We start from the raw sequence: 19,452 nt of genomic DNA on the forward strand, positions 1-19,452 counted from the left end.
ACTTGGTTATGATTTTTTTCCCATGCCAGGTGAGCAAACACAGAAAAAAATACATGAATGCACATTATTTAAAAAAAAATTGTTAAATTGACCTGAAAAATGCCACAAATATGTTATTTATAGACAAAAATGCAATGTATTGGAAATGAATGAGAGACTCATTTCATGAATTGATACCTGTACCTAAGCATTTTTAATACATACAGTAAGCCTTAAATTATACGTTTGAGATGTCATCTGAAATTAGAATTTTTTTACAAAATTTTTAAAACAATAAAACGGAACTGATAAGAAATTTATTTGCTTTCTATTACATTTTTAACCACTTCAGCAATATTCTGCCTAGTTTCTTCTTCTTCCTCTTTCTTCTAAAAGTCTCGAACGTCTAAGCAATCACAATTTAAAACAGTATAAGTTGGAGATTTCAGGACTGTCCTCGAAAAGTGTTTAACATATCATAAATGGATTAAAACTACTGCAAAATTATATAATTTATGTCATAAAATCCTCTAAAATACAAAATATGAAATAAAAAAACTACACCGCGGGTTAAATGTGTGTCAGAGATGTTATCTGTTCTTCATACGCACGAAATTACAGCAAAAGAGGAACATTATTTATTATTAGTGCTACCAGACTTTGCTAAAATATAAAAGTGCATATTAAAGTAAGCCAATAATAACCTGCGGGCTTAAACCAAAATGTTTTATCTTACGAACAAATAAATAAGTAAACTCCTCCAAATATTACTGTCTGTATCTGCACTTTATTGACCCCATAAACTGTATTGTTATAATAAGTGGACATGGCAACACACCTCTCAGAAACAAACCACAATGCATCTGTTAATGGCAAAAAAATGGATGGGCATAATTGGTCTTTGATCGCTGTAATATTGCTTTGGTCAAAAATACCGGAACACTGTAAAAAATTAAGGGTTCCACCCAATTCATTCATGTTGTCCCAACACAAATCGATTAAGTTAACTTTAAGTTGTCCAAATGAAATCTCAAGAATTCTGTTGATTCAGCTTATTTTAAATAAGTAGTTTAAACGAGCAAAAAAATATTTTATTTTGAGTGAATGATTATTCGCCATATTTAAATGTGGTCCTATAAACTTTAGAGTTTTGTCCACAGAAATGTACTTGTGATTGTGTCTGTACGGATGTGCAAAAATATATCCAGGAAAAGCCATTTCCCGTGACTTTTATGTATTGTAATGGGGAATGTGTCTAACAGCAGTTAGCATGAAATCTGCATACCGTTTCTTCGTCGACTTTGCTGCATTTATTGATGGCCGAGGTCGTTTCTTCTTCTTCTTCTGTGATGCTTTCTGGAATCTTTTTCCTCTGTCTCAGAGTCTAGAACAGAAGAATAGAAGGAGCTCAGATAAACTTGACTGATGGTGTTTGATGAGATGAGATTCACCCGTGTTCAGTTTCTCTTTGTTTTGCTGATTGTTGGATACTTGATACTGACAGAAATGAACCCGTTTGACAACTGAGGCAAATACCAAACACATCTGGTCATGTGATCAACATGGCAGCCACCACGAGGAAAAAAAATGGTTTAAACATATTTAAAATGACTATTCCTTACTTTGGGTGAAAAGCCTTATTTATTGGTTGAGTAATAAAAAAGTAAGATAATTTTTTAAAAAAATGAATGAGTACACCTTTAACATTGGTAATACAGCCTGATGCTCTTCATAATTTCGTTTTGCGTTATTTATTCACAGGTTATTATTTCATCAGTGGTTTGTCAAACAATTAAACACACATATAAAAGAACACTAAATACTACCAATAAATAAAGCAAAATAAATCAGTATTTATACATGCATGCAGACAATATATATGCAATATAACAACACAGACAGTATTAATGCAATGAGATAATAAAAAGTCTCTTGTTTCAGCACCGTTAGCCTTTAAAATGTCGCACAACTGCTATTTCACGTTCCCGAGTATAAATACCATACCAACCACCCCCCATCACACTCAAAATTTGCTTTCTGCCCAAGTAATACTGTCCCAATAAGGTAAAAAATGATGGCAAGAAACAAAGAAAAAAATAAATAAAAAGCAGCCAGGAATGGAGATGTTCAGAAATTAAATCAATGAATACCAACACACACTCACACACACACACACACATATATATATATATATATATATATATATATATATATATATATATATATGATTTAACACATGAGGAACAGGGGGTGTAGAAAGGCAGCGAAACCTCAGACAGCAGCTGAAATCTCTCAGCAGTTCTTCAGCAACCCTCTACCCTTCCTCATTGGAAATAATATTAGCTGCTTCAGTCCAACATTAGCAGGATGATGAAGATGAAACCAGGGTGGACATTTCAGCAAGACAATGATCTAAAATACAGCCAAGGAAACTTTCAGATGCTTTCAGAGAAGGAAAATCAAGCTGTAGAATGGCCCAGCCAATCACCTGACCTAAATCCAAAAGAACATATAAAATAAAGATTAGATTTGATAGACGAGACCCACAGAACCATCAAGATGTTTACACTGCTGAAGTCTATTAAAAAAACTCACACTTGAGCAAGTCATGACTTCATTCTAGATATGAGAAGTGTCTTTAAGCTGTCATCACCAAAAAAGCTTTTTAAATAAAGTGTTAAAAACATTTCATTAGTTCACCACTTTCTCATTGTGTCATTTCCTTATTATTAAACATAACTCATTTTAAAGTAAATTTACTTTTATTCAACCATCAAGGTTGTTTTTTGGCCGGAAATGAAACAAGCTCTATCAAAAGATAATAAGACCGTGTACAAGAGGCATCATTGTGTAAAAAAATATTTATTTACATTTAAACAAAAACTTAAAGTCAGAATTTGCCCAGAGTATGAGTCATTTTGGTTGCTTGACTGTATATATATATGAACTCTGGGACGCTACACTCCACTACAAGAAATCTATTCAAATGTACCATTCTAAATTCCAGCAATATGACGCAGACCCTTAATAAACAGCCTTTTGACGTAATGGATAAAACGCATACCTCATCATAACCACCATCATGCCACCATACAAAGTACACCGCCTTGTTCACGTGGTGCACAGCACACACCACGTCATGCCTAATCCCACAGAGCTACGTATTTCTCCATAGGGTCACACACACACACACACACACTTAAACACACCCTTCACAGATGGCTAGTTTGGTGGGACAGGTGAAATATTAAACAGGTCTCGCATCGCACAATACCATTCTAATGTTAAAGAGGTGATTAACCCTGCCCCCGTTCACACCTGACACACACACATATCTTTGTGAGGGCATTTACTTGAACAATGTAGTCCAACCACAACCTTTTCATTTTCATTTTTTACCAAGTTTTGTACAGAAAAAGCAAAAAACCTCCATAGTTTCTGTCTGGCTTTGGTTATTAGTGACATTGACTTTGTAGACTACATAGATCTGTCTTTGTGAGACTATATTTTGAGTTAATCCTTTTTTTTTGGTAAATTTTTACTCCTTCAGCAAGATCCTGAGAGCGTGCTAATACATCATTTTGATTTCCCTGCCAAAACATAGAAATTAGTTTACAAGCTTTCATGAAGAAAGAATGAACGAGTGAATAAATTAATATTCATTCGTTCTTCAGCTTAGTCACCTTTTAAGAGGTCGCCACAGCGTAATGAACCGCCTACTATTTCAGCATATGTTTTATGCAGCTGGTACCCTTCCAGTCTCAACCCAGGATTGGGAAACACCCATACACATTAATTCACACACACTCCTACACCACAGAAATTTTGTTTCTTCAATTCAGCTGTACTGCATGTCTTTGGACTGTGGTGGAAACCGGAGCACCCAGAGGAAACCCAAGCCAACACAGGGAGAACATGCAAACTCCACACAGAAAAGCCAACTGACCCAGCTTGGATTTAAACCAATCACCTTCTTGCTGTGAGGCGACAGTGTTAACCAATGAACCACCATGCCACCATAAATAAATATAGAAATAAATAACAGCACCATTTTAAAAAAATGCCATGTAAATCCTTAATCAAAAGTTTGCATTTTTAAACCCAGAGAAAAGCTGTTATCTTGTAATAATTGATCAGCTGAAAATCTGTAACACGTTTCATTTTTTTTTACATGGACTATAGCCCCCAAAAATAATTAAAAATGCACATGTGAGCAATGCGCACTTCTGTTTCTGTGTGTACTGTACATCAATGCATAACTTATTTTATTGATGTAGTATTATCATCTGGAAATGTTAATACAATATTATCAGGGGAATTTCAAGTTTGCAACACAGATTGTCCTAACAGAGTCCCTTCTATCTATAGGGTAAGAACTGAAAAAAAGTGAGAATAAGAAGGTCACAGCCTGACTCAGTTTTCATGACCTTTGTTTTCAACAAAATCCAACCAAAAACCACTATTTGTGACCACACGATTGTGTCCTGTTTATTTTCTACATGTTCCTTTTCTTTTTTCTCACATTGAGGCTTTCACCCACTTCCTGTCATCAACCTCTGCATTTGACAGCTTTAATCTGACACGCTTTTTCACTTATAACTTACAAATAAGGTAATATTATACAACAATACGCCACATTAATAGACAAAAAATTAATTTTTAAAGCTACAAAGAAGTTTTCTATTAATTTATTGATTTACTAGGCAAGGCGTTGAGTAAAAGTTTGTCCACCACATATTAATAATGTATTGTCTAAAAATGAATATAAACATGGAACATTTTTTTGCTAATTTCAACTATTGTACTTTTTGTAAACAAGCTATATAATAATGTTGCATATATATATATATATATATATATATATATATATATATATATATATATATACACACACACACACGCACAAACACATACAAGTACACACATACTGGGGAAGATGATTTTTTTTTATTGTTTATTAAACTATTTAATGAGCATTTATTTAATCAGAATTCCAGCAAAACAATAATATTGTAAAATATAATTTCAAATCCACTTTCTACTTGAATATACACTCACCGGCCACTTTATTTGGTACAACTGTCCAACTGTTTGTTAACCCAAATTTCTAATCAGCCAATCACATGACAGCAACTCAATGCCATTAGGCATGTAGACATGGTCAAGACGATCTGCTGCAGTTCAAACCAACCATCAGAATGAATTAGAAAGGTGATTTAAGTGACTTTGAACGTGGCATGGTTGTTGGTGCCAGATCGGCTGGTCTAAGTATTTCAGAATCTAATACTTTTCACGCACAACCATCTCTAGGGTCTACAGAGAATGGTCCAAAAAAGAGAAAATATCCAGTGAGAGGCAGTTCATTGGGCGTAAATGCCTTGTTGATGCCAGAGGTCAGAGGAGAATAGCCAGACTGGCTAGAGCTAATACAAAGGCAACCGTAACTCAAATAACCGCTTGTTACAACTGAGGTGTGCAGAAGAGCATTACTTAACGCACAACACATCCAGCCTTGAGGTGGATGGGCTACAGGAGACTGAAGCTACAATTTGCACAGGCTTACCAAAATTGGACAACAGAAGATTGGAAAAACATTGCCTGATCTGATGAGTCTCTATATCTGCTGCTATGTTTGGATGGTCGGGTCAGAATTTGACGTTAACAACATGAAAGCATGGATCCATCCTGCCTTTTATCAACGGTTCAGGCTGGTGGTGTAATGGTGTGGGGGATATTTTCTTGGCAAACTTTGGGTCCATTAGTACCACTTGAACATCATGTCAACACCACCACAGCCTACCTGAGTATTTCCTGACCATGTCCATCCCTTTATGACCAGTGTACCCATCTTCTGAATGCTACTTCCAGCAGGATAACTCGCCGTGTCAAAGCGTGAATCATCTCAGACTGGTTTCTTAAACATGAGTTTACTGTACTCAAATGGCCTGCACAGTCACCAAATCTCAACCCAATAGAGCACCATTGGGATGTGGTGGAATGGGAGATTTGCATCGTGGATGTGCAGCTGACAAATCTCCAGCAACTGCGTGATGCTATCATGTCAATATGGACCAAAATCTCTAAGGAATAATTCCAGTACCTTGTTGAATCTATGCCACAAAAGATTAGGGCAGTTTTAAAGGCAAAAGGGGGTCCAACCCAGTACTAGTAAGGTGTACCTAATTAAGTGTGTATTTTAAAATATAATTTACTTTTGTGACAGAAATCTGTATCTTTGTTATCATTAGACAATCCTTTAGAAATCTAAATTTGAGATTTTCTTCTCAAGAAATATTTATTATTATAAATACTAAAAAAAGTATTAATATACACTCTTTAATGAATAAAACTTCCAAAAGTCAGCGTTTACTTTAAATAGAAATCTTTTATAATGTTTTAAATGTCTTAATGCCTAAATTCAACAGAACAGCATTCTGTATGAAACAATAAAAATGTCACATCCTGTACTGTACACACGTTTTCTGCCATACAAGCATTACTTTTAAACTCCAACAAGCCTGACCAGATATTCCAGATAACTGGCTGACCAAACAACCTAAACACATGAAGCTCATTTTCAGTGCATTTTTTGTCACTTTACCTACTTACTCAGCTTAGTCAAAATCATTCCAGGTTATTATTGTTGTCACATCTGATATAACATCACACTTTAACTCTTAACAGCCTAAAACAACACTCACATTAAACAATTATATACAAAAAATACAGTTCGATATTGGCCAATTCATTTTATTGCACCTACTAAACACACCTAGGAGAAAATGCATACGTGCCTGCTGGGGCGTTTCATTGTTTACAGTGAGCCACGCCAATCATTAGCTTAGAAACACACATAAAACAAATGCGAGAAGAGGAAAGGGGAATTATCACTGGGAGGATTAAACTTCAGTTGTTATAGTAAAGCTGAATCAAAATGCACACACCTAAAACAAACTCTTTTTCACCACCCACCCCTAAATAAAAGTTCACAAAAATGCACACAGTGTTAAAAATGCAGGGTTTCACACAATTCCTTCATACTGTCCCAACACAAATCGATTAAGTTAATGTCATGGTTTTTACAAATTTAAGTGGATTCAACATGAATCAATTAGGCTGCCCAAAAACAACTTCAGAATTGTGTCGTTTCCACTCAATTTAAATAAGTATCTTTAACAAGAGTGCAGACAGCACACACAGACACCAACACTAAACTAGTGGCTATAGGAAAACACACAAGGGATTGCATCTAGAAACAAACAATTGTCGTTATAGATACAGTTTCTATCAGAGTGCTTAAAACCTGCACCACAGGCCTTTCACACAATACAAAATGGATAGGAAAGTACAGGTCAAATGAACAAAGTCATTCTGACATGTATGCACACGCTCAGTTGATGACATGCTTTCAAGTGAACAATTAGTACTGTATGATAATACATAAACATCCGAGACACAATCTTGATCTTGATGAACTCTATGGGTGCGTCTCAATCAGCTCTAAAGGTCGTGGATCTGTAGGTCGTGCACTCAAAAAAGATATGTTTGCTGCTTGTTCAATCTGCTTATTTGAAATAAAATTAAGTAACATGATTCTTGACAACTTAATTGTTTTATGTTCAATCCACTTGAATTTGCTTCAAAAATAATTACAACTTAATAGATTTGTGTTGGGACAACATTAAGGTATTTTGAGGAAGCCAGAATTTTTTTCAGTGTGTACACAAATTTGAGCACTGCTAATTCCAAGGCAATCTCATAACTTTGGTGCAGAATTTGTAACTGTTTTGATTCAGTGGCTACTTTGCTTTCTCAGTCATACATTTTAGTACAAACGGGGGGAGGGGGGTTTAGGGGTAGGTTTGGGGGCAGGCCTCTGTTCAAAAATCATACGTTTTCATATGAAAAATATCATATTAAAACGAATTAGCCATTTTTCTGACAATTAATACCATACAAAGAATGCTCTTTTCAATTCCAATATTGCTACTTGCTACTTTTCCATTGTTTTCTGTGTTAACATGCTTTTGACAGACTTTCATGACTTCTTAAGCTGGTTTATACTGTGCACCTTTAAAAAAATGTAGCTACGTGTCCCAATAATACTTAGCGCAACCTCTGTGATTGGTCGGCTTGGTATCTGTGACGAGTGTGAGGGATTTTTGTTTTGTATTTACCTTATGATTAAAGTTTGTTTTCTTATTATCGTTACCTTGCCTCCGAATGAGCAAGTTTGAGCTACATTAAGGTAGCATTACAGAAATGACAAAACACCTGCGAAAAACTCGACACAGAGGAACATAACCCCCCTGCCCACTAGTGTTTTGGAAGTGTTATTGCAGAGCAACACAAACAGAATGCAGAAGTATAAATGCAAGGCATGCGCTGTGGAACATGGCAACCACTTGTAACAGTTGCCGTATATTGGTGGAATTTTTTTTGCATCCCGTTCTCTCTCTTTTTCTCTCTCTCTTTCTCTCTCCCCATCTCTACCTGCTGTATCCTCTAGGTCCGTCTTCGCGGAAGCCGACTGGTCAGGAGACCAGTCACTCATCAATGGGTGACGTGGCGCTGTCACATATAAGGACGCCAGGGAGAGCGGATGACAGCGCGCTTTTCCTTTGATCCTGTTTTTGTGTATTTTTTGCCGACATGATTTTGTTATTTGTTAATTTTGTTTAACTTTCGTTTGGATAAAATTATTTAGTATATTTTCTGCCCATTTTTGAACGACTTTGTGATTTCTGTACATTTATATTCGATTGTTTGTTTGTTACTTTTGGTACAACTCTTACCTTGCAAACCAAAAAGAGATAATTGAGAGTTGACTTTGTCATCAGAGTAAGGCGGACAGGGAAGATGTCGTACGACTTCCTTCTTACATACACGTAGTCAATTCATTGTTTAAAACACCAGGTAAAGCAGTGAATGCCACTTATGTATTTGTTTTGTTTTTAGTTCAGAATAGGTAAGATTACGGCGCTCGGCGCTGAAGATTTTTCTTTTCTTTATCTTTTCATGTTTCTAGTGAGGTAAGGGGTTTACTTATGAGTTAGAATTGTTTTGTTATATTTATTTCTTTGATTTGGCTTCACTAGCGTCCCCTTACTCTTGAATTGACCTAATTTTGTTTGATACTTTGTTTAATTTGTTACTTTATTATTGTAAACATTTTGCTTATTGTATATATATTTGGGCATTATTCTGATTTCACTTTTTTGTACATTAAATCACTTTTGTTGGCAGTTGTTTGTGTCTTTTACTTTCACCCATCATCTTGTAAAAGTACTACACCTTTTAAATGTTATTACTTTTACCCTAGACTAACATCAAAGAGGTTGTAACACACTCAACGCAGAAGTATAATTCAGCCTCTATGCTCACATCTCAAATATTTTGCTTTTGTTAAGCAAGTTGCAGTGACAACTAGGGTTGGGCCGATAGATGATCTTATCGTCCATGGCCGATGGCCAATAGACAACACGATGCTGAGCCGACATCGCTGATCCTCCACCCACCCCTGTCGCAAATCCGCGAAAAATACTTATGTACAGCCCATGTACACTAATACGCCTTAGTATTAAAATGGCATTTTAGAACGAAAATTATCCGCATTCACACCGTGTTTTACCTAGCATTTCTGAACAGCCCTCCTTACGCTGAAAACGCACATCACGTGACAACACACAGCCACACAAACTGTCATGCGCTCATCTGAGCTGAGCTCAAGAGTAGTGCACGTTGAACAGTTTATCAAGGATGTACTGCTGGATCACGTCTCACTATAGTTGTTGAACGTGATATTTAATTAATCTTGTCTCTATCTAATGACTCTTCGGTCGTTTGAATCTATCAGGTAACGTGTCACAGCATCAGTACACTGCTTTATTCTTTTACTTTCACACGTGTACTTAGTAATTTTAGTTAAAGCCTCAGACACTGTTGGTTGTTCACCTTTTTTACCGACCAACCTGTCGCGGAAAAAGTGATGGAAATGTGGTAATTTGTCTGCAAATTATTTTGATTTATTCATGATTGTTTATGGGTAAAACAAAGACCATGCAGGTTAGGTAGTTGAAACGGTAGGCTACAAATAATTAATTTGTTATGAATTAATTAATTATTCATAAATGCCATCCATTATCCAACGATGCCATCGTCCATCACGATGTTTCACATTAAACATCATACGATGCCAAATTGGTCGACAACGCCCAACCCTAGTGACAACTGTTTTCTTTGACAGCAACAATGCAGAAGAAAAACATTCGTAAAACCATCCCTAAGAGTTGCAACTTATATTCTTGGATGCAAAGACATGTTCTGTGTGAAGTGCTTCTACATTGCTGCATTGCTGTGATTGACTCCAGGGACTGGCAAATTATGGACTGACTGTATACATGGCCAAGGTATATGTACAGAACTGTGACACCCGTATTATGACTGTTCCAGTCAAATACATGCTTCCAGTGGGACAACATGGCTGTAAACACAACTTTCACTTACACTTTTTGCATCTGTTTGGAGTTCATGGTCAAACTGACTGTCAATGACAGCAAATCATTTGCCTTTATAGCTCAGAATTTGTGATTTACTAGTGGGTGTGTGCGAGTGTGTGTTGCATTTCAACTGAAACATGTGATATGAGATGTATGCTGCCCTTTTGCTGAGGTGAACGAAGGTGCTGAAGCGAGAACCGGGATTGAGGAGGCGCGGATATGAGCGTGACGGTGTAGTCATGTGTGATAGTTTGGCAGGTGATTTAGAAGCTTCTTGTGTGGGATGCCTCCAGCCAAAAGGTTAGTAAAAGTAGGGGAAAAAGTCTTTCATAAAAGCGGGGTGAGATGCAGTTTGGTCTAAATAATTCACCATTATCTCAGAGATATAATGAATTAATGCTTGAGGACTTGATTAGCATCCTTTGAGACTTGTTCAAGGGCTGGTTCAGGTTTAAGTGTCCCATGATTTAAGTGGCTGGTTGTAGTCTATCAGAGTCCTCTAATGTGATGCAGAAGATGGTTTGAGTTCAGAATGTTCAAAGGGAACATGTCTTGGTGGTAAACCTCATTCTGCGAAACACTCCTTCCAAGGATAGGATTGATATTGGACTCCAAATAAACACAGTAGTTGACACATAACATGTGCACTAATGTTTTCTTCACTTCAAGCAACATCAACATTTTAAGTAGAAATGTGTGTCACTGTAAAAGGTCATGCACCTTGACACAAATAAAAAAAATGAGGTTATTTAATATTTAGCTTCAGTTTCCTTCAGTTTTAAAAAACAATGATGTTCCGCTGAATGACAATCACCCAAGTATGCTTAGTCGGTTACTATGTAATTTTATGATTTTAATTTGATGCAGAAACCAAAATTGGATGTTTTGTCTTTTACCTTATTCATATATCAAACTTTGGTTGACACCTAGACCAAGGGTGTGCAGACTCGGTCCAGGAGGGCAGTGTTCTGCATAGTCTAGCTCCAACCCCATTCAGTCCTGCTAGGTGTTTTGAGGCAAGCTGGTGCTAAACACAGGTGCTAAACACAGGACACCAGCCCTCCCTCAAGTTTGGGCACCCATGATCTAGAAATGACTTCTAAAACAAGTTTAAGGTCAAGGTAACAAATAGTCAACATACTCTGCATATTGTTGTGCACAGTGTTCCACTGCTTTCTCAAGTCTAATTCGTCCATTTCAGACCCACTCAAAAAAGTTTGTGAAGTTTAGCAGAAACGCAAGACAAGCCTGTATGCCGGGGGTGTCCAAACTCGGTCCTGGAGGGCTGGTGTCCTACTTAGTTTAGCTCCAAATTCCTTCAACATACTTGCCTGGAAGTTTCGAGTATACCTATGAAGAGCTTGATTAGCTGGTCCAGGTGTGTTTAATTAGGGTTGGAACTAAAATATGCTGGACACTGGCCCTCCAGGACTGAGTTTGGGTACCCCTGCTGTATGCAAAACCAAAATACTTTAGTGAATCCTTATAGAGAAACCATAAACACATAGCATTTAGACTATACTGGAAATTCAATAAACTCTTCAACAACCTCTGGAATTGGTTGAAAGTTATTAAGCTCAAAATAATAACCCTTATTTACATATGTATTTAGCATTTTCCACTTGTAATTGGATTGACAATACCAGGAGAATAGGTGTTAGGTTACACTGTTTCCAAGCTGTTAAATGTAGAAGCATGTGGTTAAGTATGAGTAAGCAGTAACTAGAAATGCGTTCAAATGCAGCCCATGGTAGAGATTTGCGCGGTACTAAATTTTGAATCCCGCTCCCGCCAGGTTTTAGCCCGAACCCGACCGCTCCCGCTTATATTCAGCATTTGTTGTCCTGCTGCCCGACCCGCCCCGTTTTCTACCCGTTGCGCCCGTTCTCGCAATCGAGCGGGGAGGAGAACAAAACCGAAAACCACCCAGCTATACAGAGTCCAGACAGCCTATAACAAGCTGTCTGTAAAAACACACATACATAAGCACCAAGCAAGTGACACACGCGCACACACACACACACACACACAGCAACAAAAAAAGCTAAATGCAGCATCACGCTTACTCATTCACACACATACATATGCTTGCTCGCTTGCTTGGAAGTCGGGAGCAATATGTTAGACTGCCCGCTTCCGTCCAAAATTAAACCAGTTACAGACCGCTCCCGCGCTTTATTCGGAAATTTATTTCCACGCCGCAGAAATCTGGTCAGTTCCTGTGGCTCTCTGCAAACCTCTAGCCCAGGGTCAAACAATTGGTAAAACGTAAACCAGCCCGTGTAGCCAAAGAGTTGTTTTGTTGTTCAAGAGGACGGTAAAAGATATTTAGCAGGTCAGACCACTTTACAAATACCTCGAAACCACAACATAAAGACTCTCATCTTTGGAAAGTCAGGCCACCACAAAACTAACTCACTTCCTATTTTCATATGGTCTGTGCCTTTGTTATATTTCTTCACAGCTAGTTAAACCTAAACAAATATGCAATCAAATCATGCATATATGATCCCACGTCTTTTAGTAAAAGCAGACAAAAGCACCACTTAATTTGTGTGTGTCATACCACATTATATCCTATTATTGCTCAGTATGAGGATGCTTATTTACAGAAAATAGATCTGCTTGTACTTATTAGGTCACTGAGAAAAAAAATTACGTTTTTAAATGGTCATCTGACGTCTAAAGAGCAAACGCATAGTCCATGCTTGTGGAAAATAAAAAAGGAGAAAGGAAAAGAAAGCAATACTATGTGAAATTCTGTGAAAGCGCTGTGTAACTTAGACTGAAGCTCTGGATGAAGGCCAACAGAGTGCAATGTATGAAAATACAGGCAAAAGTCATTACACCTATGGTATCATTTTCCGGTGTGGCATGCAAATAACAAATGGACTAAAATTATGGCAGCCGCACTGGTAGACGGCAAATCTAGTGACAATGTAGTTTACATAGTGATGTAAATAATATTGTATAATCAAAGCTGTGAGAATTGTTTAAGGTTATTGTAGCAGTCTGGATAGCCTAAAGCAGGACTTGGCCAATCTTGCCCACCTCTTTCACACCGGACACGCAAGCAGAGCAGAGCAGAAGCAGTGCACAGACATTTGTCTTTCTCACCATCAGCGTTTGGCAGCATGCGCCAGATTGATATCTGTTACACAGAACTATCTCTATCTATTCTATCTAGTTACCAATCTATCTGTATGCATATATAAAAACACTTTTTTTAACTTTTCATCTGCACCACGGGCCACTGCAACTTCCTCCCATGTGTTTCTTTAACCTGCAAGTCTGTATATTTCACTAATTATGTTGATCATAAAGAACTGTATGTCCTAGACTAGAGATCCCAGAGAATCAACCAGTTCCTGTTCAATAACAAATAAAGTCATCAAACAGATGTACAGAGTTTAAATACTGAAAATGTGTGTTCAGCAATATATGAGGGTGGAAAAAAAGTACAGCACTGTAGAGCGGCATGGGGGCTGAAAGTATTTCTCTGAGTGAACAATAAGGGTTCTTTATGGGAAGTAAGTGTCCGGGACACTGAATGACAGAGACACGCATACATTCAGAAATAGTTGCAAGAACAAAAGCGTGGAGGACAGAGGAATAGGGCTCAGGCTGGTACAATCCAAACAGGGCTGGCAGTGTGTCGAAGAGTGCTGGGGTGGTGGTAAGAGTACGGCTGGGGGTTGACCGGGTCAGATACAAACCCTCAAAAGGGCAACAAGGCCATCAGAAATGCCTAGTCAAATCCTAATTAGCTTAAATCTACTGAGTGCCTCCCAGTTGATGGTGATAGGCAATGCTCTTTATGTTTTGCTCAAATCCACCACATTCCCCAGACAGATACGTACGAACAAATGTGGCCCTATACACACAAATGAAAAAACACACATCTATTGTTCGCAGTAACAGGAGAAGAGCAAATCGTAGACATTTGGAATGGTTAAAAACAATGTAGCATTAACAAAGGTAGGTGTAGATGGAATGCCTGGTATGAATCACCTTTGTAAACACATCAATACAAGTTTGGATGCTGGCTTGACGATGCTTGATTCATACTATTTTTAAGTATCATCGGCTAGTCAAGCCTGTAGATTTGCAGAGAAGGATCTCCAGAACATTAAACGTACCATGGTTAAAGTTTGCGTCAACATTGACTGACATTATTTGAATCTTTGTAGGTCAGGAGTATCCAATCCTGCTCCTGGAGTGTCCCTGTCCTGTATAGCTTAGCTTCAACACCAGTTAATCACACCTCATGAAGGTTTTCAGCATTACTAAAAACTTCCCGGAAGGTGTGTTTCCAGGCAGGGCAAATCTGCGGGACATTGACCCTCTGGGAGAGAGGTAGTCAACTCTGATACACCTTCATCCCTAATCAAACACACCTTAAAATTATAACCCGTGACTTCAGGATTGCTTGACATTTACAGATAGGTGTGTTTGATTAAACCAGGGGTGACTACACTCCTGGAGGGCAGGTGTAGATTTTAGCTCCACCCCTAATCAAACACACCTGATCAAGCTAATTAAGGTACTATGTGTTCTTGAAGCTTCCATCCAGGTGTGGTGAAGCAAGTTGGAGCTAAACTCTGCAGGACACCGGTCCTCCAGGACCAGGTTTGGTGACCCCTGAATTAGACTGGGTCTAGATTAGGGTGCTTTCACACTTGATTTAATTGCCTAGACCAAACCCAAGTTTGATTGTCCCAACTTGCCACCTTCTCAGCTGGTTTGTGTTCATACCGTCTTTTTTCTTTCTGAACCTTGATACACTTGCATCATCAAGCTGCTGTTTTGTGTACAGCTGTTGCTAGGTGATGGCCATAAAAGCAAGGTACCAAAATGGAGACGTCTGCATATCACTGTCATTCTGCTTTTACTGAATCTTTTGGTTTTGTTACCAAACCAAAATACAGAGAGCCACTTGAGTCTATCTGCCGCAAAAACATTAGAAACTTTTAGGACATCACACAATGATTGCAGAAGTTGTTTTTGTTGGAGACAAGTGGACATTATTACTGTTTGCACTGGGCCAGTCCCACTTGTCACCAAGGTAGGTGATACACAGACACACTCACAAGAATTAAAACTAAATTTTGTTGTACAGTTGGCAGTTCACTTCTCTTATTTGGTACATTCATATCAGAAGTTAACCCTACCAGAGTTAGCACGAACAATACCCTAGACCACCTCTTTCAGGCAGACTTGGGTACGGTTCAAGGGTGCGCACACGAGTTCAAAAGATGCGTTCACACTAGCTAAACCTACTGTACTTTTAATGTCAAATAAACCCAGGTGCAGAGCAAAAGTGCTAGTGTGAAATCACCCTAGCTTGGTCCTGGAGTGCCGGTGTCCTGCAGACTTTAGCACTGATGCCTGAACACACCTGAATGAATGTTTCTAGAAAACCTAGTAAGAGCTTGATTAGCTAGCCCTGGTGTGTCTGATTGGGGTTAGAACTAAATTTGCAGGACCCCAGTCCATCCGGGATTAAGTTTGGGCACCCCTTCTCTAAAGTATATTTGCTCAAGTTTGGGTGAGTGGTGTCTCAATGACTAGAATTGGGAACCACTGCTCTAGAAGGCGGACTGGGTTCCCATGATACAAAATATTTTATTTATTAAAGGTGTAACAATACACATATTCTTATTAAACCATTTGGTATCGGTACGTAGTAAAAAAACGAACAAATCACTACAGTTATTTGTAAAATTAAATATTTTGAAAATACAGAGCCTGAAGTGTGTGAACTATAATGTTCTCAGTATCATGATTGCCTGTTAAAATTTGTAGGCATAATTTCTTGAGCCATAAAGTTTATGGCTCTTTGGAAAACAAAAAAATAATACTTGCTTAAAAACAAATATGCATTACCTCACCCATTTTCACAGTGGTCAGGGCAAGAGGATCACATGACCCATGAGGGTTCTTCCAAGTCAATAATTAATCATTATCCAATCAGTGCCAGGATACACAGTTGGACGAGCTGATCCTGATAAGAGGCAGTAACTGACGGACTACTCTCCAAGCTGTTGAAAACATTAGCCATGTGAAGTGGCACTGATTTGGAGAAGACGAAACCCTTTCCCTTGTGTTATTCAGGGCAACACAAAAATTTGAAGGCAGGGGTCTATTATCAATTTTTCTAATCCCAGATCTGCATACTGTACCTCTCTTAATAAACTGATGGAAATTAAGATAAAAAGGAAGATTGGATCCATGTTTTAAGTTAGGTGAGGAAAGAAATCATGAGAGGTTGTCAATGGTGAAGCATGCTACAGCAAGCTACATATGTAAATGCATAAACAAAAGCACATGTTAACGCAAATGTTCTGAAGGGAAAGGCTGTAAACGCATCACTGCTCTAAAATTGTAAACTCCTGGTGTTTCACAGCTGGACATTATCTGCCAAACGTGTCCTTGTTAAAAGGAATATTCAGTAGACAACATTTGAAAACTGTAATTATTTATATATTTGTCATATTTGTCTAAGCTGTTATAAAGTAAAGAGTGTGGTAAGAAAGATTAAGCCACAAATGCTGTTAACTGAGCTTAACGTATTGAGCACTGAGTATTCCTTTAAGGATTTGAATGCTGGGTTATTCATAGGCCATGCTATTCAAATCAAAACTTGCTTTTTTATGACCTCCATGCTCTACAGTAGCTTTGAAAGCAACTAGTCTAAAGTCGAAACTGATCCCAGACCTGAGTATCTGGAATTTTTGAGTGGTAGGCGGGGTTGAGAGTCGTCCACTTTCACCATAAACAGGGATGTTGTTGGTTTGGGAGCTACATCACCTGGAGAACTGGTGGAACCTGCTGGGCCAGATATTGGAGGTCCTCCCAACCATTTTCTTGCTCTCTTTTTCACCTTTCCCTCATTCACCAGACCAAATTTAACATCAGTGTTCAGCTTCATAACTCAGATACAAGTGAGATTAGATGACTGGGCAAAGGTTGGTAACATCAGGGAAATACTGCAGTCATGATTTAGCATTATCTATTCTGAAACCTCATCTTATTATGACAGAATAAACAATATCAATTTCAAATTGGCTAAAAACAATAAAAGTGCTCGTATTTCCGTGGTGCAAGGGGAAAATTAAGCGCATGAAAAGGGTAAATGGAAAGGTTGTTCGCTTGTAAAATAAGGCCATAAACCTGCATGCAACAACAGTACTTTTCAGATTCCTCCCTTCAAACAAGGGTGCAAAGGTTTGTTCATTTGCTGGTTCGCACACATGAGCTTGTCTTATCGTACAGAGTTCAGCGATCAAGATCAGCCTCACATGGAAAGACCTTCACACCAGGAACCACATCAGCAATGAGATTAGAAATCCGCGCTTAGGATTCACAGATTGAAAACTTGGTATAATTTGGTTAGGTGTGCACCCTGGGCCCTTTATCCTATTTTGAGATTATTTGTGTGTTAAGGTGTGAAGTCATGCATGTAGACATGTCAAGCCAATAGAAAAAAAAATCCTTTCTCAAGCACATGATTCTAATTCAGTCTAATATTTAACCTTTTTAAAAGACAAATGCATTCAGTGACAATTTGCCATAGCAATATCTTGCTATGGTGTCAGAAATTTTGAAATTTCAACCTTAAACTTTTAAAAACAGGTCTATGCTTGTGGTTTATTACTCAAATTGACCAAATATTCCACAAACAGGCAATCAATGATCTTTCCTTTAAAAGAGGAATATCTCAGCTTCGTCTTCATGTCTTAATTCGATTTCTGTTTAGTTTGATTATGACCTTAATCAGATTAAATGAATCAAAAATCGCTGTTTACATGGTAGACTCTTAATCAGAGTATTGTCTTGATTTTATTAAAATTGAATTATTGGTGTCCATGTAAACATACTCAATGACACTTAGCACAGTCCAAAAACTTTGATGTGTCATTCTTCCTCCTCAACCTCTTACCAAGCGTTTTTAAAACAAACAAGCTTCCTTACTGACTAAACCTGTCAGAAACTTCATCAGCATGTAAAGTCAACCACCTTTGACTTACCAACCTTACAAACCACTCACAGTCCTATTGAGTTCCTAAAAAGATCTCAGAGTTCCAAGAATCATTCCCTGGTCAAACTTGTTTTGGTTAGTACTTTAGTATCTAAAGGAAGCTTTTATTTGAAATCCAAGCGTTGAGGTTTGAATAAAGATATAGGTCACTCAAGAGCTGTTTTCAAAATTGACCAAGTTCCAGTCTTGGCTCTGCTCATAGCATCCTCTTTGGAACAATACCCCCCTTTGCTTTTGCAAACCCACCATTTCGACAGGGTTTGTATGAAATGCACCGATTCAGTTCACACAATGATTCTCTATGCATTGTATTGCGAGCAGTTCAATTAGTCCACATGAGACTAAACCATGTCTGCGGCTCATGGGAGAGTCAGTGTGAACTTTGACACACTCAAGCAACTGTAGAGTTTCCTTTCTAAAAGCATTTTCATTAAAATCCCCTCTTTTACATCAACATATTTGCAAAGATACAAGAAAGAGTCAATGGGCTGATATATTGTAAAATGTTAGCCATTTTCCAAAGCCAATGGAAGGCAAGTCTTCATCGAAGGTGTAACGACCAATCCTAGCACTGCATCTTTAGTGGCATTCAGAAAAGGACACCATGAGCCATTATGATTAATTGCAAAATGACCAACTTTTTCCATTAGCATAATACAGACTCTCTCATCTCCCAATAGTAGGACAATCCCTAGCTTTTTTTTGCGTCCCTGGGTTGCTCCCAGAGTCATAGTAACATATGTCTCCTGGTGACACCAGTCTTACGAGTCTTGTACCCAGCATGCTTCTCTCTTGGGGCCTGTCCGTGTTGCTTGATGCAATTAATGAGCAAGCAAACCCCAGTTGCCTCAGGGACCAACGGTGGCCGAACTATCTGCATAAAATCTATCAGAGCTACATCTGAGCTACTTCTGCCATTGGACCATTAGCTCC

General features: G+C 38.1%; 1 protein-coding gene across 4 annotated transcripts in view; it reads right to left on the minus strand.

Moving 5' to 3' along the window:
* fa2h (fatty acid 2-hydroxylase) overlaps positions 1-19,452 on the minus strand; it is a 55,711-nt gene that overhangs the window by 19,741 nt on the left and 16,518 nt on the right. For all 4 annotated transcript variants that reach the window (XR_015525863.1, XR_015525862.1, XR_015525861.1 and 1 more), the window contains exon 2: positions 1,265-1,363. Coding sequence is in view for 1 of the 4 variants with exons in the window: in NM_001430959.1 (NP_001417888.1) it covers positions 1,265-1,363 (99 nt within the window). In the remaining 3 variants the exon portion in view is untranslated. The remainder of the gene's footprint in view (positions 1-1,264; positions 1,364-19,452) is intronic.

This window comes from Danio rerio, chromosome 25, assembly GCF_052040795.2.
Source record: "Danio rerio strain M-AB ecotype USA chromosome 25, GRCz13ab, whole genome shotgun sequence".
Lineage (NCBI taxonomy): Eukaryota > Metazoa > Chordata > Actinopteri > Cypriniformes > Danionidae > Danio > Danio rerio.